The following is a 22,962-nucleotide window of genomic DNA, read 5'->3' as shown; positions in this document are numbered from 1 at the left end:
AGAGACAAGCCAATCTCTAGCTCGTCAGCTGCTAGGGGACACAGAGTGACCAAGATCACTCAACTCAGGAGTGCCAATAAGCACCAAAAGTCCAAGTTGGCACCATAGAGAGACGGTCCCTACCCACCAGCGGGCTCCCGGTCGGATTTGAGCTTGTTGGGGGCTTCTAGTGAGACAGGGAGAAGGGACAAGCCAATCTCTAGCTCGTCAGCTGCTAGGGGACACAGAGTGACTAAGATCACTCAACTCAGGAGTGCCAATAAGCACCAAAAGTCCAAGTTGGCACCATAGAGAGACGGTCCCTACCCACCAGCGGGCTCCCGGTCGGATTTGAGCTCGTTGGGGGCTTCTAGTGAGACAGGGAGAAGAGACAAGCCAATCTCTAGCTCGTCAGCTGCTAGGGGACACAGAGTGACCAAGATCACTCAACTCAGGAGTGCCAATAAGCACCAAAAGTCCAAGTTGGCACCATAGAGAGACGGTCCCTACCCACCAGCGGCCTCCCGGTCGGATTTGAGCTCGTTGCGGGCGGGGAGGGTGTCCGTTTATTGTTACATCGCCCGCTCCCGAGCGCTTAGTCCAGTGCTCTGCACACAGTAAGCGCTCAGCAAATACGATTGAATGGATGAATTCGAGGAGGGAGGGCATTCCAGGCCAGAGGCAGGGCGAGAAGGTTGGCATTATCGTGAGCACCCCCGTGTCTGACCTGATGAATCCCAGCGCTTAGTGCGGTCCCCGGCATGAAGTAATAATGATAACGATGGTATTTGTTAAGCGCTTACTATGTGCCAAGCCCTGTTCTAAGCGCTGGGGAGGTTACAAGGTGATCAGGTGGTCCCACGGGGGGCTCACAGTCCTCATCCCCGTTTTCCAGATGAAGGAACTGAGGCCCAGAGAAGTCATCATCATCATCAATCGTATTTATTGAGCGCTTACTATGTGCAGAGCACTGGACTAAGCGCTTGGGTAGTACAAATTGGCAACATATAGAGACAGTCCCTACCCAACAGTGGGCTCGCAGTCTAAAAGGGGGAGACAGAGAACAAAACCAAACATACTAACAAAATAAAAGAAATGGAATAGATATGTACAAGTAAAATAAATAGAGTAATAAATATGTACAAACATATATACAGTCAAGAAGGCCCACAGTCACCCAGCTGACAATTGGCGGAGCCGGGATTTGAACCCACAACCTGCGACTCCAAAGCCCGGGCTCTTTCCACTGAGCCACAACGGATCGCCTGATTATTATCGCTTCGGATCTAGGAGCGACAGTTGAGGAAAGGGAAAAGGCCCGGCATTGGGAGACCCTCTTTTCAACTAATACGGTGTCCCGCGCATAGAAAGAGCTCAAAAAATACCATCGAGGGATGTCATGATAATCCTCGTGGTATCTTTGAAGCGCTCACTACGTGCCCGGCGCTGTCCTGAGCGCTGGGGTCGACGCGAGACCGGTCAGACTCCGTCCCGGACCGTAGTCGAAGCGGGAGAAAGCCAGGGAACGGAGTCCCCGCAGATGAGGAAACGGAGGCTCAGAGAGGGGAAGCATCCCGCCCACGGTCACCCAGCAGGCACGTGGCGGTGGCAGGATTAGAACCCGGGTCTTCCGACTGCAAGTCCCGTGCTCTGTCCGCTAAGGACTGGTCCAGTTTCCAGCCACCCTCATTCCCCTCATATCGGCGCTATTTATTGAGCGCTCGTGGGGGGCAAGAGCGCCGTACCTCTCGCCGTAGACTGTCAGCTCCTTGTGGGCGGGGAACGTGTCCGCTTCTTGTTCTGTTTTCCTCTCCCAAGCGCTCAGTACAGCGCTCGGTAAATACGACCGAAGGAGCGACTACCGTAGAGCCCGGGCCTAGGAATCAGAAGATCGTGGGTTCTAATCCTGCCTCTGCCACTCGTCTGCTGTGTGACCTTGGTCAAGTCACTTCACTTCTCTGTGCCTCAGTGACCTCATCTGGAAAATGGGGGTGGAGACTGGGAGCCCCCCCGGGGGACAGGGGCTGCATCCAGCCCAATTTGCTTGTATCTACCCCAGTGCTTAGTACAGTGTCAGGCGCATGTTAATAATAATATTAAGCGCTTACTATGTGCAAAGCACTGTTCTAAACGCTGGGAAGGTTACAGGGTGATCAGGTTGTCCCCCGTGGGGCTCCCAGTCTTCATCCCCATTTTCCAGATGAGGGAACCGAGGCCCAGAGAGGTGAAGTGACTCGCCCAAAGTCCCACAGCTGACAGGCGGCGGAGCCGGGATTGGAACCCATGACCCCTGACTCCCAAGCCCGGGCTCTTTCCACTGAGCCCCGCTGCTTCGCAGAGTGTAGCGCACAGTAGGCGCTTCACAAATAGCAGATTTATCAGTGTAAGCGCTTAGCGCAGTGCTCTGCACACAGTAAGCGCTCAATAAATACGACTGAATGAGTGAATGAATATTAGAATCGTCCCCGTGAGGCAGTGAGAGGCGGCCTCCTGGGTAATCGGCGTGGCTCGGTGGAAAGAGCCGGGCTTGGGAGTCAGAGGTTGTGGGTTCAAATCCCGGCTCCGCCACTTGTCGGCAAGTCACTTCATCATCATCGATCGTATTTACTGAGCGCTTACTGTGTGCAGAGCGCTGTACTAAGCGCTTGGGAAGTACAAATTGGCAGCATGTAGAGACAGTCCCTACCCGACACTTCTCTGGGCCTCAGTCCCCTCATCTGGAAAACGGGGGTGTTGCCTGGGGACAACCTGGTCGCCTCGTAACCTCCCCAGCGCTTCGAGCGGTGCCTCGCACATAGCAAGCGCTTAATCAGCGCCATCGTTATTAGGAGCCAGTCCGCCGACGGTGCCCGCGGGGAGACCCGCCGCCCCCGCCGTCGTTGACCGGCGCGGAGAAGATGGCCAAGCTGGAGGGGTTGGAGTTCTGGCGGCTGGGCCTGCGCGGGGCCCGGCACGTGGTGGCCCCCATGGTGGACCAGAGCGAGCTGGCCTGGAGGCTCCTCAGCCGCCGACACGGGGCCCAGCTGTGCTACACGCCCATGCTGCACGCCCAGGTCTTCGTCCGCGACGCCAACTACCGCAAGGAGAACCTCTACGGCGACGTCTGCCCCGAGGACCGGCCCCTCATCGTGCAGGTGACCGCCCGCCCGCCCGCCCGCCCGGAAGTCGGAATCCGGTCGCGCGTTCCCATCCCTCCTCTGCCGGGCCCCGCTCACCTCCTCTGGAAAAAGGGGATGGAGCGGGGGGAGCCCCCTTGTTGGATAAGGACCGGATCCAGCCCGGCGCTCAGTACAGCGCCTGGCACATAGCGAGGGCTTACAGACCAGGGGGCCGAAGCCGCTACGCAGTCTTCAGGAAGCCATGGGGGCGTTTTGTCTCCCCCTTTTAGACTGTGAGCCCACTGTTGGGTAGGGACTGTCTCTATGTGATGCCAACTTGTACTTCCCAAGCGCTTAGTACAGTGCTCTGCACATAGTAAGCGCTCAATAAATACGATTGATTGATCAGTCGTATTTATTGAGCGCTTACTATGCGCAGAGCACCGTTCTAAGCGCTTCACTGGCCTCCTGGGGTATCTCTGAAGCGCTTCCTTCTGTGCCGAGCGCCGTTCTCAACGCTGGGATGGATACGGGGCTTTTTTCGTTGTCTTCGTTAATGATAATCATCATCAATCGTGTTTATTGAGCGCTTACTATGCACAGAGCACCGTTCTAAGCGCTTCACTGGCCTCCTGGGGTATCTCTGAAGCGCTTCCTTCTGTGCCGAGCGCCATTCTCAACGCTGGGATGGATACGGGGCTTTTTTCATTGTCTTCGTTAATAATAATCATCATCAATCGTGTTTATTGAGCGCTTACTATGTGCAGAGCACCGTTCTAAGCGCTTCACTGTCCTCCTGGGGATGGATACGGGGCTTTTTTCGTTGTCTTCGTTAATGCTAATCATCATCAATCGTGTTTATTGAGCGCTTACTATGCGCAGAGCACCGTTCTAAGCGCTTCTCTGTCCTCCTGGGGTATCTCTGAAGCGCTTCCTTCGGTGCCGAGCGCCGTTCTCAACGCTGGGATGGATACGGGGCTTTTTTCGTTGTCTTCGTTAATAATCATCATCATCAATCGTGTTTATTGAGCGCTTACTATGCGCAGAGCACCGTTCTAAGCGCTTCACTGGCCTCCTGGGGTATCTCTGAAGCGCTTCCTTCTGTGCCGAGCGCCGTTCTCAACGCTGGGATGGATACGGGGCCTTTTTCGTCGTCTTCGTTAATGCTAATCATCATCAATCGTGTTTATTGAGCGCTTACTATGTGCCGAGCGCCGTTCTCAACGCTGGGATGGATACGGGGCTTTTTTCGTTGTCTTCGTTAATAATCATCATCATCAATCGTGTTTATTGAGCGCTTACTATGCGCAGAGCACCGTTCTAAGCGCTTCACTGGCCTCCTGGGGTATCTCTGAAGCGCTTCCTTCTGTGCCGAGCGCCGTTCTCAACGCTGGGATGGATACACGGCTTTTTTCGTTGTCTTCGTTAATGCTAATCATCATCAATCGTGTTTATTGAGCGCTTACTATGCGCAGAGCACCGTTCTAAGCGCTTCACTGGCCTCCTGGGGTATCTCTGAAGCGCTTCCTTCTGTGCCGAGCACCGTTCTCAACGCTGGGATGGATACGGGGCTTTTTTCGTTGTCTTCGTTAATAATCATCATCATCAATCGTGTTTATTGAGCGCTTACTATGCGCAGAGCACCGTTCTAAGCGCTTCACTGTCCTCCTGGGGATGGATACGGGGCTTTTTTCATTGTCTTCGTTAATAATCATCATCATCAATCGTATTTATTGAGCGCTTACTATGCGCAGAGCACCGTTCTAAGCGCTTCACTGGCCTCCTGGGGTATCTCTGAAGCGCTTCCTTCTGTGCCGAGCGCCGTTCTCAACGCTGGGATGGATACGCGGCTTTTTTCGTCGTCTTCGTTAATGATAATCATCATCAATCGTGTTTATTGAGCGCTTACTATGCGCAGAGCACCGTTCTAAGCGCTTCACTGTCCTCCTGGGGTATCTCTGAAGCGCTTCCTTCGGTGCCGAGCGCCGTTCTCAATGCTGGGATGGATACGGGGCTTTTTTCGTTGTCTTCGTTAATAATCATCATCATCAATCGTATTTATTGAGCGCTTACTATGCTTAGAGCACCGTTCTAAGCGCTTCACTGGCCTCCTGGGGTATCTCTGAAGCGCTTCCTTCTGTGCCGAGCGCCGTTCTCAACGCTGGGATGGATACGCGGCTTTTTTCGTCGTCTTCGTTAATGATAATCATCATCAATCGTGTTTATTGAGCGCTTACTATGCGCAGAGCACCGTTCTAAGCGCTTCACTGTCCTCCTGGGGTATCTCTGAAGCGCTTCCTTCGGTGCCGAGCGCCGTTCTCAATGCTGGGATGGATACGGGGCTTTTTTCGTTGTCTTCGTTAATGATAATCATCATCAATCGTATTTATTGAGCGCTTACTATGCGCAGAGCACCGCTCTAAGCGCTTCACTGGCCTCCTGGGGTATCTCTGAAGTGCTTCCTTCTGTGCCGAGCGCCGTTCTCAACGCTGGGATGGATACGGGGCTTTTTTCGTTGTCTTCGTTAATAATCATCATCATCAATCGTGTTTATTGAGCGCTTACTATGCGCAGAGCACCGTTCTAAGCGCTTCACTGTCCTCCTGGGGTATCTCTGAAGCGCTTCCTTCTGTGCCGAGCGCCGTTCTCAATGCTGGGATGGATACGCGGCTTTTTTCGTTGTCTTCGTTAATGCTAATCATCATCAATCGTGTTTATTGAGCGCTTACTACGCGCAGAGCACCGTTCTAAGCACTTCACTGGCCTCCTGGGGTATCTCTGAAGCGCTTCCTTCTGTGCCGAGCGCCGTTCTCAACGCTGGGATGGATACGGGGCCTTTTTCGTCGTCTTCGTTAATGCTAATCATCATCAATCGTGTTTATTGAGCGCTTACTATGTGCCGAGCGCCGTTCTCAACGCTGGGATGGATACGGGGCTTTTTTCGTTGTCTTCGTTAATAATAATCATCATCAATCGTATTTATTGAGCGCTTACTATGCGCAGAGCACCGTTCTAAGCGCTTCACTGGCCTCCTGGGGTATCTCTGAAGCGCTTCCTTCTGTGCCGAGCGCCGTTCTCAACGCTGGGATGGATACGGGGCTTTTTTCGTTGTCTTCGTTAATAATAATCATCATCAATCGTGTTTATTGAGCACTTACTATGCGCAGAGCGCCGTTCTAAGCGCTTCACTGTCCTCCTGGGGTATCTCTGAAGCGCTTCCTTCTGTGCCGAGCGCCGTTCTCAACGCTGGGATGGATACGGGGCCTTTTTTGTTGTCTTCGTTAATGATAATCATCATCAATCGTATTTATTGAGCGCTTACTATGCGCAGAGCACCGTTCTAAGCGCTTCACTGGCCTCCTGGGGATGGATACGGGGCTTTTTTCGTTGTCTTTGTTAATGCTAATCATCATCAATCGTATTTATTGAGCGCTTACTATGCGCAGAGCACCGTTCTAAGCGCTTCACTGGCCTCCTGGGGTATCTCTGAAGCGCTTCCTTCTGTGCCGAGCGCCGTTCTCAACGCTGGGATGGATACGCGGCTTTTTTCGTTGTCTTCGTTAATGATAATCATCATCAATCGTGTTTATTGAGCGCTTACTATGCGCAGAGCAACGTTCTAAGCGCTTTACTGTCCTCCTGGGGTATCTCTGAAGCGCTTCCTTCTGTGCCGAGCGCCGTTCTCAACGCTGGGATGGATACGGGGCTTTTTTCGTTGTCTTCGTTAATAATCATCATCATCAATCGTGTTTATTGAGAGCTTACTATGTGCAGAGCACCGTTCTAAGCGCTTCACTGTCCTCCTGGGGATGGATACGGGGCTTTTTTCATTGTCTTCGTTAATAATCATCATCATCAATCGTATTTATTGAGCGCTTACTATGCGCAGAGCACCGTTCTAAGCACTTCACTGTCCTCCTGGGGTATCTCTGAAGCGCTTCCTTCTGTGCCGAGCGCCGTTCTCAACGCTGGGATGGATACGGGGCTTTTTTCGTTGTCTTCGTTAATGATCATCATCATCAATCGTGTTTATTGAGCGCTTACTATGCGCAGAGCACCGTTCTAAGCACTTCACTGTCCTCCTGGGGTATCTCTGAAGCGCTTCCTTCTGTGCCGAGCGCCGTTCTCAGCGCTGGGATGGATACGGGGCTTTTTTCGTTGTCTTCGTTAATGATAATCATCATCAATCGTGTTTATTGAGCGCTTACTATGTGCCGAGCGCCGTTCTCAACGCTGGGATGGATACGGGGCTTTTTTCGTTGTCTTCGTTAATGATCATCATCATCAATCGTGTTTATTGAGCGCTTACTATGCGCAGAGCACCGTTCTAAGCGCTTCACTGGCCTCCTGGGGTATCTCTGAAGCGCTTCCTTCTGTGCCGAGCGCCGTTCTCAACGCTGGGATGGATACGCGGCTTTTTTCGTTGTCTTCGTTAATGATAATCATCATCAATCGTATTTATTGAGCGCTTACTATGCGCAGAGCAACGTTCTAAGCGCTTCACTGTCCTCCTGGGGATGGATACGGGGCTTTTTTCGTTGTCTTTGTTAATAATAATCATCATCAATCGTATTTATTGAGCGCTTACTATGCACAGAGCACCGTTCTAAGCGCTTCACTGGCCTCCTGGGGTATCTCTGAAGCGCTTCCTTCTGTGCCGAGCGCCGTTCTCAACGCTGGGATGGATACGGGGCTTTTTTCGTTGTCTTCGTTAATGCTAATCATCATCAATCGTATTTATTGAGCGCTTACTATGCGCAGAGCACCGTTCTAAGCGCTTCACTGTCCTCCTGGGGTATCTCTGAAGCGCTTCCTTCTGTGCCGAGCGCCGTTCTCAACGCTGGGATGGATACGCGGCTTTTTTCGTTGTCTTCGTTAATGATAATCATCATCAATCGTATTTATTGAGCGCTTACTATGTGCAGAGCACCGTTCTAAGCGCTTCACTGTCCTCCTGGGGATGGATACGGGGCTTTTTTCGTTGTCTTCGTTAATAATAATCATCATCAATCGTGTTTATTGAGCGCTTACTATGCGCAGAGCACCGTTCTAAGCGCTTCACTGGCCTCCTGGGGTATCTCTGAAGCGCTTCCTTCTGTGCCGAGCGCCGTTCTCAACGCTGGGATGGATACGCGGCTTTTTTCGTTGTCTTCGTTAATGATAATCATCATCATCAATCGTGTTTATTGAGCGCTTACTATGTGCAGAGCACCATTCTAAGCGCTTCACTGTCCTCCTGGGGATGGATACGGGGCTTTTTTCGTTGTCTTCGTTAATAATAATCATCATCAATCGTGTTTATTGAGCGCTTACTATGCGCAGAGCACCGTTCTAAGCGCTTCACTGGCCTCCTGGGGTATCTCTGAAGCGCTTCCTTCTGTGCCGAGCGCCGTTCTCAACGCTGGGATGGATACGCGGCTTTTTTCGTTGTCTTCGTTAATGCTAATCATCATCAATCGTGTTTATTGAGCGCTTACTACGCGCAGAGCACCGTTCTAAGCACTTCACTGGCCTCCTGGGGTATCTCTGAAGCGCTTCCTTCTGTGCCGAGCGCCGTTCTCAACGCTGGGATGGATACGGGGCCTTTTTCGTCGTCTTCGTTAATGCTAATCATCATCAATCGTGTTTATTGAGCGCTTACTATGTGCCGAGCGCCGTTCTCAACGCTGGGATGGATACGGGGCTTTTTTCGTTGTCTTCGTTAATAATAATCATCATCAATCGTATTTATTGAGCGCTTACTATGCGCAGAGCACCGTTCTAAGCGCTTCACTGTCCTCCTGGGGTATCTCTGAAGCGCTTCCTTCTGTGCCGAGCGCCGTTCTCAGCGCTGGGATGGATACGGGGCCTTTTTTGTTGTCTTCGTTAATGATAATCATCATCAATCGTATTTATTGAGCGCTTACTATGCGCAGAGCACCGTTCTAAGCGCTTCACTGTCCTCCTGGGGTATCTCTGAAGCGCTTCCTTCTGTGCCGAGCGCCGTTCTCAACGCTGGGATGGATACGGGGCTTTTTTCGTTGTCTTCGTTAATACTCATCATCATCAATCGTATTTATTGAGCGCTTACTATGCGCAGAGCACCGTTCTAAGCGCTTCACTGTCCTCCTGGGGTATCTCTGAAGCGCTTCCTTCTGTGCCGAGCGCCGTTCTCAATGCTGGGATGGATACGGGGCTTTTTTCGTTGTCTTCGTTAATAATCATCATCATCAATCGTGTTTATTGAGCGCTTACTATGCTTAGAGCACCGTTCTAAGCGCTTCACTGGCCTCCTGGGGTATCTCTGAAGCGCTTCCTTCTGTGCCGAGCGCCGTTCTCAACGCTGGGATGGATACGGGGCGCCAGTCCCGGCTCCGCCAGTTGCCAGCTGTGTGACTTGGGGCAAGCCACTTCACTTCTCTGGGCCTCAGTGACCTCATCTGGAAAACGGGGACAAAGGCCGTGAGCCCCAGGTGGGACGACCTAATTACCTTTATCCACCCCAGCGCTCAGAACGGTGTCCGGCACTTAGTAAGCACTTAACAAACGCCATCGCCGTCGAGCGCTTACTGAGCGCAGAGCACTGGGCTAAGCGCTTGGGAAAGGCCAGAGCCGGCAGACACGGTCCCTGCCCATCTTCCCGAGTCCGTCGCCAGACCCCGTCCCCCCTCGAACCCGTATCCTTCGCCGAGGAGCCCCTCTAGCCTGGCTGTTTTTTCTTTTCCCCGGCGCTCAGTACAGTGCTCTGCACACCGGAGGCCCTTGAGAGACCTTTTTCCTCCAACTAGAGTGTGACCGTGAGCCCACTGTTGGCTAGGGACCGTCTCTCTATGCTGCCCGCTTGGACTTCCCAAGTGCTTAGTACAGTGCTCTGCACACAGGAAGCGCTCAATAAATACGACTGATTGATTGACAGAGCGTAAATCCGGTCATTTGGGGGCCGAGGCGGAGAAGAAGGAAATGGAGCGCAAACCACCTGTTCGGGCCCCGGGGATTTCCAGGGGTGATGACGACGGTGTTTGTTAAGCGCTCACTCTGTGATGAGCACCGTGGGGAGCGCTGACCGCGGTCCCCACGGTCTCCATCCCCATTCTCCCGACGGCGAGGCCCAGAGAAGTGAAGCGGCTCGCCCGGGGTCACACAGCAGCCCGGCGGCGGGGCTCGGGCCGCCCCCGGTCGGAGGGCGGCGGGGGAGAATTACCAATCAATTATTGGCATTTATTGAGTACTTACTGAGCGCAGAGCACTGGCCTAAGCGCTGGGGAGAATAGGATGCCACAGAGTTGGTAGGCTTACGGTCTAGAGATGGGTGCTTTTCCACCCTTTGGGTGTTTTTAGGAGCGTCACTCCGGTGATTTTCAACCCGAGTCCTATACCACCTGACACAAGCACTTAGTACAGAGCTCTGCACCCAGTAAATGATCAATAAATACCATTGATTACTGTTGGGTAGGGACCGTCTCTGTATGTTGCCAACTTGTACTTCCCAAGCGCTTAGTCCAGTGCTCTGCACACAGTAAGCGCTCAATAAATACGATGGATTGATTGACACCCTTCAAAGGAAAGAAGAAACCATTCTTGGTCCCAAAACGTAGACCTAAAGCTACTCCTAAGTAACATAAGTGATTTTTTCCATAATCATCCCCGTCATCATCATCAGTGGCATTTATTGAGCACTTACTGTGTGCAGAGAACTGTACTACATGCCTGGGAGAGGGATAGTCTCTCTCTGTTGCCCAGTTGTACTTCCCAAGCGCTTAGTACAGTGCTCTGCCCACAGTAAGCCCTCAAGAAATATGATTGAACTTTTAATTCTATTTATTCTGATGACACCTGTCCGCATGTTTTGTTTTGTTTCGTTGTCTCTCTCCCCCTTCTAGACTGTGAGCCCGCTGTTGGGTAGGGACCGTCTCTAGATGTTGCCAACTTGGACTTCCCAAGCGCTTAGTACAGTGCGCTGCCCACAGTAAGCCCTCAAGAAATACGATTGAACTTTAATTCTATTTATTCTGATGACTTGACACCTGTCCACATGTTTTGTTGTCTCTCTCCCCCTTCTAGACTGTGAGCCCGCTGTTGGATAGGGACCGTCTCTATATGTTGCCAACTTGTACTTCCCAAGCGCTTAGTACAGTGCTCTGCCCACAGTAAGCCCTCAAGAAATACGATTGAACTTTAATTCTATTTATTCTGATGACTTGACACCTGTCCACATGTTTTGCTTTGTTTCCTCTCTCCCCCTTCTAGACTGTGAGCCCGCTGTTGGATAGGGACCGTCTCTATATGTTGCCAACTTGTACTTCCCAAGCGCTTAGTACAGTGCTCTGCCCACAGTAAGCCCTCAAGAAATACGATTGAACTTTAATTCTATTTATTCTGATGACTTGACACCTGTCCACATGTTTTGTTTTGTTGTCTCTCTCCCCCTTCTAGACTGTGAGCCCGCTGTTGGATAGGGACTGTCTCTATATGTTGCCAACTTGGACTCCCCAAGCGCTTAGTACAGTGCTCTGCCCACAGTAAGCCCTCAAGAAATACGATTGAACTTTAATTCTATTTATTCTGATGACTTGACACCTGTCCATATGTTTTGTTTTGTTGTATCCCCCTTCTAGACTGTGAGCCCGCTGTTGGGTAGGGACCATCTCTAGATGTTGCCAACTTGGACTTCCCAAGCGCTTAGTACAGTGCTCTGCCCACAGTAAGCCCTCAAGAAATACGATTGAACTTTAATTCTATTTATTCTGATGACTTGACACCTGTCCACATGTTTTGTTGTCTCTCTCCCCCTTCTAGACTGTGAGCCCGCTGTTGGGTAGGGACCGTCTCTAGATGTAGCCGACTTGGACTTCCCAAGCACTTAGTACAGTGCTCTGCACACAGTAAGCGCTCAATAAATACGACTGAATGAATGAGAAGGGGCCGGGCGGGTGGCCGGGCTCTGTCGGTCACCCGGCCCCTCGCCTCTCTTGCAGTTCTGCGCCAACGACCCGGAAGTGTTTGTGAAGGCCGCCCTGTTGGCTCAGGACCACTGTGACGCCATAGACCTGAACCTGGGCTGCCCTCAAATGATCGCCAAGAGAGGTGAGGTCCGGCCGCGGGAGGAATCGGGCGGCGCTGACACTGTACTGAGCGCCGGGGCGGAAGGACCGCACGGCCCCCGCCCGGGGCTCACAGTCGGAGAGGGAAACTGAGGCCCAGGGGAGCCAAGGGACTGCGCCAACGCCCGAGTGACCGTCGCTTAGCGTAGCCCTCGCCGTGCCGGGGGTCCGGGCGGGGGCCACCCTGGAGCGTGGGGGCAAAACGGAGGAGGGGAATTGGGAGACGGCAGGTTTCCAAGAGCCCGGGAGGCAGGAGACCTCCTCGGGGGGTCTTTTCCGCGCCGGTTGACAGCGCTCAGGTCTAGCGGGCGGCGAGGGTCTCTTCTAGATTGCCAGCCCACTGTTGGGTAGGGACCGTCTCTATGTGTTGCCAACTTGGACTTCCCAAGCGCTCAGTCCAGTGCTCTGCACACAGGAAGCGCTCAATAAATACGATTGAATGAATGAATGAATGAATGAATGAACCTCTGACTCCAAAGCCCGGGCTCTTTCCACTGAGCCACGCTGCTTCGCACCCACACCCCTCCGCACCCGTGGGCCTCAGTCTCCTCATCCGCCCTCTGAGGATTCACCACCCAGTGCACAGAGCGTCCGGTCCGCCGGATGGCCGCACTTGAGGAGCGGAGGGTCGCGTGCAAAATGATATTTTTTAAAAAAAGGATCTCGGCAGCCGTGGCGTTTGCCCCGGGGAGGTCTGCGAGGAGGCGGTCGCCGCGATCAGAGCGGGAAAAGACAAGGAGCAGCAGCGTGTCGTAGGGGATGGAGCCCGGATGGACCGGGGAATCTCATCCCGGCTCCTCCGTTGGCTGCCGGGCGACCCCGGGCGGGTCCCGTCGTTTCCCTGGCCCCCCGTTCCCTCGCCCGTGGGACGGGGACCGTGTCCGATCCCATGAGCCGGTATCTGACCCCAGCTCCCAGTTGGGCGCCTGGCCTATACTAAGCACTTAGATGCCAGAATTAAAAAACGAAAGAGCGTTTGGACCGGACGTTTGGATGGGTGGGCAGATCCCGGAGATGTTAGGAAGAAAGGACGGGCAGGATTTGGGGACCAGGACCGGATTGGGGGGGTCGAAAGAGAGGAGATGAGGGCACCGAGGTCGCCCAGGAGGAGAGGAGGGAGGAGGAGGACGAGTTGGGGATCGGATGGGGCGAGCCAGAGATGCCAGCGGGGCATCCCCGGAGAGATGGCCGGAGGCGAGAGGAAACGGGAGCGGCGGAGATCGCGCGCGTGGAGATGGGAGTTGAAACGAGAGCGGCTGAATTTCCCCCGGGGCGGGGGCCTAGATGGAGAGTAGAAGGGGACCCCGGACTGGGCCTGGAGGGACCCCGTCACGCTTGCGGGGTGGGGGGCATTCATTCCTTCATTCAACCGTATTTATTGAGCGCTTACTGTGTGCGGAGCACCGGACTAAGCGCTTGGGAAGTACAAATGGGCAACGTAATAGGCCGCCACAGAGCCGGGAGATAGGAGGAGAACCGGGAGAGGACGAAGTCGGCGAAGGATAACATTTCCAGGGAAAGGGGGTGGTCGAAAGCGGCTGAGAGGTGGAAGATTAGCAGCGCCTCTAGACTGTAAGCCCATTAGGGGCGGGGAGCGTGGCTCCCAACTCTGTTACACTGGACTCCCCTCATCATCATCATCATCAATCGTATTTATTGAGCGCTTACTATGTGCAGAGCACTGGACTGAGCGCTTGGGAAGTACAAATTGGCAACATCTAGAGACAGTCCCTACCCAACAGTGGGCTCACAGTCTAAAAGGGGGAGACAGAGAACAAAACCAAACATACTAACAAAATAAAATAAATAGAATAGATATGTACAAATAAAATAGAGTAAAAAATATGTACAAACATGTACATATATACAGGTGCTGTGGGGAAGGGAAGGAGGTAAGATGGGGGGATGGAGAGGGGGACGAGGGGGAGAGGAAAGACGGGGATCCCTCAGCGCTTAGCACAGTGCCCCGCACCCAGTAAGCGCTCGCTAAATCAGATTGATAGCACGGGGAGGTGCCTCGGGCGGTTGACCTTTGATGTCGGCGGTCGCCGCGCCTCAATTTCCTCATATGGAAAGTGGGGGTGAAGATTGTCAGCCCCCCTTGGGACAAGCTGGTCACCTTGTATCTACCCCAGCACTTAGAACAGTGCCTGGAACATAGTAAGCGCTTAAGAAAAACCACAATTATTTTTTATTATTTTTATTTATTATTTACCCAGCAGAACCAACCAAGTGTCCGCTGGGGCCAAGCCCTAGCGGGGTGGTGGGGGTGTCTAGAGGATTTACAAATGAAAGGGCACCAAGTCCCCCCCTCAGGGAGCTTCCTTTCTCCAAGGGCCGCCGGGCAGCGGAAAACGGCGCTCATACAGTGAGCCAAAAGGGCCCCAGTCCGGCTAGAAACCTGCAGGAGGGCACAGACAGGCAACCCAAATCCATTCTCATTCATTCAGCCGTATTTATTGAGCGCTCACTGTGTGCGGAGCACTGTACTAAGCGCTTGGGAGAGTACGACACAGTAAACAGTGACATTCCGCGCCCACGACGAGCTTACAGTCTCATCGGGTTGGATGCAGCCCCTGCCCCCCGTGGGGCTCACGGTCCCGATCCCCATTTTCCAGAGGAGGTCAACCGAGGCCCAGAGAAGTAATAATAATGATAATGCCGGTATTTGTTAAGCGCTTACTATGTGCCAAGCACTGTTCTAAGCGCTGGGGGAGATACAAGGTGATCGGGTTGTCCCCCGTGGGGCACACAGTCTTCATTTTATTTTGTTAGTATGTTTGGTTTTGTTCTCTGTCTCCCCCTTCTAGACTGTGAGCCCACTGTTGGGTAGGGACTGTCTCTATATGTTGCCAATCTGTACTTCCCAAGCACTTAGTACAGTGCTCTGCACATAGTAAGCGCTCAATAAATACGATTGATGATGATGATCCCCATTTTCCAGGTGAACTGAGGCCCAGTGAAGTGACTTGCCCAAATCAATCAATCAGTCGTATTTATTGAGCGCTTACCGTGTGCAAAGCACTGTACTAAGCGCTTAAAAGCGGACAAGTGGCGGAGCCGGGATTAGAACCCAGGTCTTTTTGACTCCTGGGCCCTTAGTGTTTGGCACCTAGTAAGGGCTTAACGACTACCCCATTCATTCATTTGTTCAATCGTATTTATTGAGCGCTTACTGTGCGCAGAGCTCTGTACTAAGCGATTATAGGGAGAGGGAGGTGGTTTGGCCCTGGTGCGGGGAAGAGAGGTGGGAGAGCCAGGGTTGGGGCAGTTAGGGGGTGGCCTGGGTGGCGCGGAGGACGACGTTGAAGCCGGGACTGGGAGGTTTGGGGGGACGGGAGGCGGGGAGGAGCCCAGACAGATTTGGGGGGAAGGGAGATAATAATAATAATAATAATGATGATGGCGTTTATTAAGCGCTTACTACGTGCCAAGCACTGTTCTAAGCGCTGGGGAGGTTACAAGGTGATCAGGTTGTCCCACGGGGGGCTCCCAGTCTTCATCCCCATCTTACAGATGAGGGAACTGAGAAGTGAAGTGATTTGCCCAAAGACACACACACACAGCTGACAATTGGCGGAGCCGGGATTCGAACCCATGACCTCTGACTCCAAAACCCGGGCTCTTTCTGCTGAGCCACGCTGCTTCCCCAGATGGAGGGAGGTCCCCCCTGGCGCTGCTCGCCCGATTTGGCTGTGCCCAGGTTTGGGGGGGGCTAGCGGGAGAAGACCCGAGAAGCAGCGTGGCTCAGTGGAAAGAGCCCGGGCTTTGGAGTCAGGGGTCACGGGTTCAAATCCCGGCTCCGCCACTTGTCAGCTGCGTGACTTTGGGCAAGTCACTTCACTTCTCTGGGCCTCAGTTCCCTCATCTGGAAAATGGGGATGAAGTCTGGGAGCCCCACGTGGGACAACCTCATGACCCTGTATCCCCCCAGCGCTTAGAACAGTGCTTTGCACATAGTAAGCGCTTAATAAATGCTATTATTATTATTATTATTATTACTAACTGCGTGGCTCAGTGGCAAGCGCCCAGGCTCAGAAGTCCGAGGATGTGGGTTCTAATTCCACCTCGGCCTCCTGTCTGCTGTGTGATCTTGGGCTGGCCGCTTCACTTCTCTGTGCTTAAAATGGGGATGCAGACTGTGAGCCCCACGTGGGACAACCTGATCACCCTGTATCTACCCCAGCGCTTAGAACAGTGCTTGGCGCGTCGTAAGCGTTTAACAAGTACCATCATTATTATTACCACGTACGTATCTTTATATATGTATTATAAATTATTCACATGAATGTCCGGCTCCCTCTCTAGACGGCAAGTTCATTACGGGCAGGAGAGAAGCAGCGTGGCTCAGTGGAAGGAGCCCGAGGTCACGGGTTCAAATCCCGGCTCCGCCACTTGTCAGCTGGGTGACTTTGGGCAAGTCACTTCACTTCTCAATCTGGAAAATGGGGATGAAGACCGTGAGCCCCCCGTGGGCCAACCTGATCCCCTTGTAACCTCCCCAGCGCTTAGAACAGCGCTTTGCACGTAGTAAGCGCTTAATAAATGCCATCATTATTCAAGTGCTTTGCACACAGTAAGCGCTTACTAAACGCCATCGTTATTCCAGCGCTTAGTCCAGTGCTCTGCACACAGCGCTCAATAAATACGATTGAATCACGGGCGGTGAACGGGTCGGTTAATTGTAATGATGGCATTTATTAAGCGCTTACTATGTGCAAAGCACTATTCTAAGCACTTGGGAGGTTACAAGGTGATCGGGTTGTCCCAAGGGGGGCTCACAGTCTTCATCCCCATTTTCCAGATGAGGGAACTGAGGCCCAGAGAAGTGAAGTGACTTGCCCAGTGTCTCACAGCTGACAAGTGGCGGAGCCGGGATTTGAACCCATGACCTCTGACTCCAGAGCCCGGGCTCTTTTCCACTGAGCCCCGCTGCTTCTTAATTGTGCCGCAGTGTATTCTCCCACGCGCTTCGTAGCGCGCTGTGCACGTAGTAAGCGCTCGGTGGATGGCGGCGACCGACCGATTGCCGTCCTCGTCGTTCCCCAGGTCACTACGGAGCCTTCCTGCAGGAGGAGTGGGATCTGCTGCAGAGGATGAGTAAGTTGACGGATTGGGAAGCCGCGACTCCGGCTCTGCTCCGGGGGGCGGGCGCAGACGGCCGCCGAGACAGACAAGCGGCACGGCCTAGCGGCTTGGAGTCGGAAGGTCGTGGGTTCTAATCCCGGCCCCACCACTTGTCTGCTGTGTGACCCTGGGCAAGTCACTTCGCTTCTCTGGGCCTCCGTCACCTCCGCTGGAAAACGATGACAGGGACCGTGAGCCCCACGGGGGACTGTGTCCAACCCGGTTTGCCTGTATCCGCCCCAACGCTTAGTACAGCGCCTGGCGCGCAGTAATAATAATGAGGATGACATTTATTCAGCGCTTACTATGTTCAAAGCGCTGGGGAGGTTACCAAGTGATCAGGTGGTCCCACGGGGGGCTCACAGTCTTAATCCCCATGTTCCAGATGAGGGGACTGAGGCCCGGAGAAGTGAAGTGACTTGCCCAAAGTCACACAGCTAAGTGGCGGAGCTGGGATTTGAACCTGTGACCAAAGCCCGGGCTCGCTCGCTCGCACTCTCTCTCTCTCTCTCTCTCTCTCTCTCTCTCTTTCTCTCTCTCTCTCTCCCTCCCTCCCTTCTTTTTCTTTCTTTTTCTTTCTTTCTTTTTCTTTCTTTCTTTCTTTCTTTCTTTCTCTCTTTCCTTCCTTCCTTCCTTCCTTCTTTCTTTCCATCTTTCCTTCCTTCCTTCCTTCCTTCCTTCTTTCCTTCCTTCTTTCTTTCTTTCCTTCTTTCCTTCCTTCCTTCCTTCTTTCTTTCTTTCTTTCTTTCTTTCTCTTTCTTTCCTTCCTTCCTTCCTTTTCTTTCTTTCTTTCCTTCCTTCCTTCCTTCCTTCCTTCTTTCTTTCTTTCTCTTTCTTTCTTTCCTTCCTTTTCTTTCTTTCTTTCCTTCCTTCCTTCCTTTTTTCTTTCTTTCTTTCCTTCTTTCTTTCCTTCCTTCCTTTCGTCCTTCCTTCCTTCTTTCTTTCCTTTTCTTTCCTTCTTTCCTTCTTTCTTTCTTTCCTTCCTTCCTTCCTTCCTTCTTTCCTTCTTTCCTTCTTTCTCTTTCTTTCTTTCCTTCCTTCTTTCCTTCCTTCTTTCTTTCTTTCTTTCTCTCTCTTTCTTTTCTTTTCTTTATTTATTGAGCGCTTACTGTGTGCAGAGCACTGGACTAAGCGCTTGGGAAGTACAGGTTACTTTCCACGGAGCCGCTTAAATACCGTAATGATTATTACTATTATTATCCAATCGTGGGAGGATTCGTGGGCGGAAACGGCGGTGGAGGAAGAGGGGCAAGGCGGAACGTTGAAGGGAGGGTTTTCCGCAGGGATCCGGCCACGGCTCGGCCTCGGGGCCCCCGGGATCGGCCCCGGGTTTTAAGCCGCGTCCCTCCTCTTCCCCTTCCCAGTCCTGCTGGCGCACGAGAAGCTGTCCGTCCCCATCACCTGCAAAATCCGCGTCTTCCCAGAAATCGCCAAAACGGTGAAGTACGCCCAGCTGCTGGAGCGGGCCGGCTGCCAGGTGAGGAGGCCCCGGGGGTCTCGCCGACGTGTCCCCCTTGCCCCCCGTCCCGGGAAATGATGATAATGATGATGATGATGATGATGATTGCATTTGTTAAGCGCTTACTATGTGCAAAGCACTGTTCTAAGCGCTGGGGGGGATACAAGGTGATCAAGTTGTCCCACATGGGGCTCACAGTCTTAGTCCCCATTTTACAGATGAGGTAACTAAGGCTCAGAGAAGTTAAGTGACTTGCCCAAAGTCACACAGCAGACATGTGGCAAAGCTGGGATTCGAACCCATGAGCTCTGACTCCAAAGCCCGGGCTTTTTCCACTTAGCCACGCTGCTTCTCTATCCGTTCGAGGCAAAGACAGGCTGTAATAATAATAATAATTTCGGTATTTCATTCATTCAATCGCATTTATTGAGCGCTTACTGTGTGCAGAGCACTGTACTAAGCGCTTGGGAAGGCCAAGTCGGCAACATATAGAGACAGTCCCTACCCAACAGCGGGCTCGCGGTCTAGAAGGGGACTGTTTATTTGTTAAGCGCTTACTCTGTGCAAAGCACTGCTCTAAGCGCCGGGGAGGCTACAAGGTAATCAGGTTGTCCCACAGGGGCGCTCACAGTTTTAATCCCCATTTTCCAGACGAGGGAACTGAGGCCCAGAGAAGTGAAGTGATCTTGCCCAAAGTCCCCCAGCTGACAGTTGGCGGAGTTGGGATTCGAACCCATGACCTCTGACTCCAAAGCCCAGGCTCTTTCCACTGAGCCACGCTGCTTCTCTGTTAGGACCCCCGGGGGGGAATCTTGGATGCTCCTAGTGCGCCGGGCCGGGCCTTGCCGGCCGGTTCTCATCCTGGACCCCCGTGGCCCCTGGGCAAGTCGCTTCACTCCTCTGGGCCTCCCTTACCTCATCTGGAAAATGGGGATGGAGACAGTGAGCCTCACGGGGGACAAGGGACCGTGTCCAACCCGATTCGCTTATAATAATAATAATAATAATAGCATTTAGAACAGTGCTTTGCACATAGTAAGCGCTTAACAAATGCCATCATTATTTATTATTATTATTATAGTAGAGAAGCAGCGTGGCTCAGTGGAAAGAGCCCGGGCTTTGGAGTCAGAGGTCAGGGCTTCAGATCCCGGCTCTGCCAACTGTCAGCTGGGTGACTTTGGGCAAGTCACTTCTCTGGGCCTCAGTGACCTCATCTGGAAAATGGGGATTAATAATAATAATTATAATGATGGCATTTATTAAGCGCTTACTATGTACAAAGCACTGTTCTAAGCTGTGAGGCCCCCATGGGACAACCTGATCACCTTGTAACCTACCCGGCGCTTAGAAGAGTGCTTTGCACATAGTAGGCACTTAATAAATGCCTTCATTATTATTATTATAACGATGATGGTATTGAAGTGCTTACTATGTGCTGAGCACTGGGATAGATGCAAGGCAATCTGGTTGTCCCACATGGGGCTCCCAGTCTTCATCCCCATTTTCCAGATGAGGGAACTGAGGCCCAGAGAAGGGTCATGGCTGGCCCCGAGTCACACGGCCGACGAGTGGCCTAGCTGGGGTTAGAACCCACGACTCATTATTATTATTATTATTATTATTATTATTATCATTATTATTATTATTATTATAGATGGGTACGGACTGTCTCTATATGTTGCCAACGTGGCTCAGAAGGAAGGAGCCTGGGCTTTGGAGTCAGAGGTCATGGGTTCAAATCCCTGCTCTGCCAATTGTCAGCCGTGTGACTTCAGGCAAGTCACTTCACTTCTCTGTGCCTCAGTTCCCTCATCTGTAAAAAGGGGATTAACACTGTGAGCACCCCAAGTGACAACCTGATCACCTTGTAACCTCCCCAGTGCTTAGAACAGTGCTTTGCACATAGTAAGCGCTTAATAAATACCATTATTATTATTATTAATAAATACGATCGATTGAATGAATGACTCCCAAGCGCCCGGGTCCCGCTGCTTCCCTAGAGCTCAGTACTGGGATCCACCCCGGCGCTCAGTACAGCGCCTAACAGATCCGGCGGTGACTGTCGTTTGCGCCCCAGCTGCTGACCGTGCACGGCCGCACCAAAGAGCAGAAGGGGCCCCTGACGGGCGTGGCCTCGTGGGAGCACATCAAGGCCGTGCGGTGAGTGCGAGGGGCGGGGGGCTCGTGGGGGCGGGGGGGGGACCACCGAGCCCAACGCCCGGCGCGCCCTCCCGCCCGGCAGGAAGGCGGTGGGCATCCCCGTGTTCGCCAACGGGAACATCCAGTACCTGGGCGACGTGGAGCGCTGCATCCGGGAGACGGGGGCCCACGGCGTCATGAGCGCAGGTAGCCCCCCTCCCCGCCGGTCGGGCGCCCCCCGGTCCCGCCGTCGTCGCCTCCGACCCCCTCGCCCGTCTCTCTCCCCCCGACCCAGAGGGCAACCTGCACAACCCCGCCCTGTTCGAGGGGCGCAACCCGGCCGTCTGGGAGGTGGCGGAGGAATACCTGGACCTGGTGCGGCGCCACCCCTGCCCCCTGGCCTCCGTGCGGGCCCACCTCTTCAAGCTGTGGCACCACACGTCAGTGCCCGCCCCCGGGGGGCCGGGGGGGGCGGGAGGACCCGGGGGGACGGGGGTCCCGCCGGGCGGCATCCGGGAGCCGTGGGTCTGCTCAGGCTGCAGGTGCACCGCCAGCTGCGGGAGGAGCTGGCCAAGGTGAAGACCCTGGAGGGGCTGGCCAACGTCAGCCGCCGGCTCAAGCTCCGCTGCCAGGTACCCGCGGCCCCCCGAGCCCGCGGGCCGCCCGCTTTCGGGGTGGGGGGGGCGGCCTCAGCGGCGGCCCACCCCTCCCTCCGCCCCCGCAGGAGGAGATGGCCCTGCAGAAAGAAGGCTCCAGGCCCCCCGAGGGACTGCCCTTCTTCCACTGGATCTGCCAGCCCTACGTCCGGCCCGGGTGAGCCGCCGCCCCTGCCCGCCTGCCCACCCACCCGCCCGCCCGCCGGGTCCCCGGGTCCCCTGGCGGGCCCGGCCGACGGCCCCCCCCCGCCCGTTTGCCCTCTCCAGGCCCAAGGAGGGGAGCAGGGAGAACGGCAGCCAGCCGGGGAAACGGGCCCTGGAGGAGGACGACGACGACGACGACGAGGAGTCGCAGGGAGGCAGCCCCGCGAACCCGCTGTCCAAGAACAAGCAGAAGAAAAAGCTGAGGAATCCCAACAAGAACTTTGACCCCTCCCTCAAACGTAAGCCCTTCCCCGCGGCTGCTCCTCCTCCTGCCTCGGTTTCCCCCGCCCCACCGGCTTTTTGGATCCCTGGGTGGTTCTGGCGGAAGGAGATCCCACACGGAAGGGGGCTTGCCCGGCCCCGGGATGGCCCACCAGCTCCGGGGCAACTTGCCACCCAAATGAAACGCCGCTCTCTCTCTCTTCTCTGTCCCCCCTTCTCTTTGTCCAGCAAAATATGCAAAGTGCGATCAGTGTGGAAACCCCAAGGTAGGTCTCCCTGCCCACCCCCGGGGTCCCCCCAGGCCCACCCCCAGGCGGTAGAAGCCGCGTGGCTCAGTGGAAAGAGCCCGGGCTTGGGAGTCAGAGGTTGTGGGTTCTAATCCTGGCTCCACCGTGTAATCTTGGATGAGTCGCTTAACTTCAGTTACCTCATCTGGAAAAGGGGGACTGTGAGCCCCCCGTGGGACAACCTGATCACCTTGTATCCCCCCTAGCGCTTGGCACATAGTAAGCGCTTAACAAATGCCATCTTTACAATGTGATCCCTCAATCCTTGGGGGGGGGGGCTCCCTCGTTTCCAGGGCAACAAGTGCGTGTTTAACCTGTGCCGGGGCTGCTGCAAGAAGAGAGCCTTCAAGGAGACAGCCGACTGTCCCGGTGAGCCCCTCGCCCCCTTTTCCCACCATGGCCGCGGGGCCGGGCCCCCCGCCTCCTCCTCACCCACCCCTCTCTCCCGCCGCACAGGTCACGGGCTCCTCTTCAAAACCAAAGCGGAGAAGTCACCCGCGTGGAAGGGCGGCCGGGCCCGGCCCCAGGAGCTCCAGCGGAGGGAGGCGGGTCCGCCCGAGGGGCCCGCCGGACGCCCGGAGGCCGTGGGCTGACCGCCCGCCCGCCGGGACCATCTCATTTAAGGGAATGCCTCTTACTCAGGGAAATCTCCCGTCACCGCTCCCCCGCCTGTTTTAGCCAGAAATAAATCCGTCTTTTCCAGCACAGCGT

At 54.1% G+C, this 22,962-nt stretch overlaps 1 protein-coding gene across 1 annotated transcript in view; it reads left to right on the top strand.

Moving 5' to 3' along the window:
- Positions 1–22,900, top strand: part of DUS1L (dihydrouridine synthase 1 like) — a 29,871-nt gene extending 6,971 nt beyond the window's left edge. Inside the window, exons 2-14 of the mRNA XM_038742839.1 lie at positions 2,808–3,113; positions 12,032–12,140; positions 17,207–17,257; positions 18,649–18,761; positions 20,821–20,903; positions 20,986–21,089; positions 21,178–21,322; positions 21,418–21,514; positions 21,607–21,695; positions 21,806–21,981; positions 22,193–22,230; positions 22,545–22,620; positions 22,708–22,900. Of these exons, the coding sequence (XP_038598767.1) occupies positions 2,877–3,113; positions 12,032–12,140; positions 17,207–17,257; positions 18,649–18,761; positions 20,821–20,903; positions 20,986–21,089; positions 21,178–21,322; positions 21,418–21,514; positions 21,607–21,695; positions 21,806–21,981; positions 22,193–22,230; positions 22,545–22,620; positions 22,708–22,844 (1,455 nt within the window). The 5' untranslated portion in view covers positions 2,808–2,876 and the 3' untranslated portion in view covers positions 22,845–22,900. The remainder of the gene's footprint in view (positions 1–2,807; positions 3,114–12,031; positions 12,141–17,206; positions 17,258–18,648; positions 18,762–20,820; positions 20,904–20,985; positions 21,090–21,177; positions 21,323–21,417; positions 21,515–21,606; positions 21,696–21,805; positions 21,982–22,192; positions 22,231–22,544; positions 22,621–22,707) is intronic.
- Positions 22,901–22,962: the final 62 nt, after the last annotated feature.

Source organism: Tachyglossus aculeatus, unplaced genomic scaffold (genome assembly GCF_015852505.1).
Source record: "Tachyglossus aculeatus isolate mTacAcu1 unplaced genomic scaffold, mTacAcu1.pri scaffold_1_arrow_ctg1, whole genome shotgun sequence".
In the NCBI taxonomy this organism is placed as follows: domain Eukaryota; kingdom Metazoa; phylum Chordata; class Mammalia; order Monotremata; family Tachyglossidae; genus Tachyglossus; species Tachyglossus aculeatus.
This window is presented reverse-complemented; position numbering and strand designations above follow the sequence as displayed.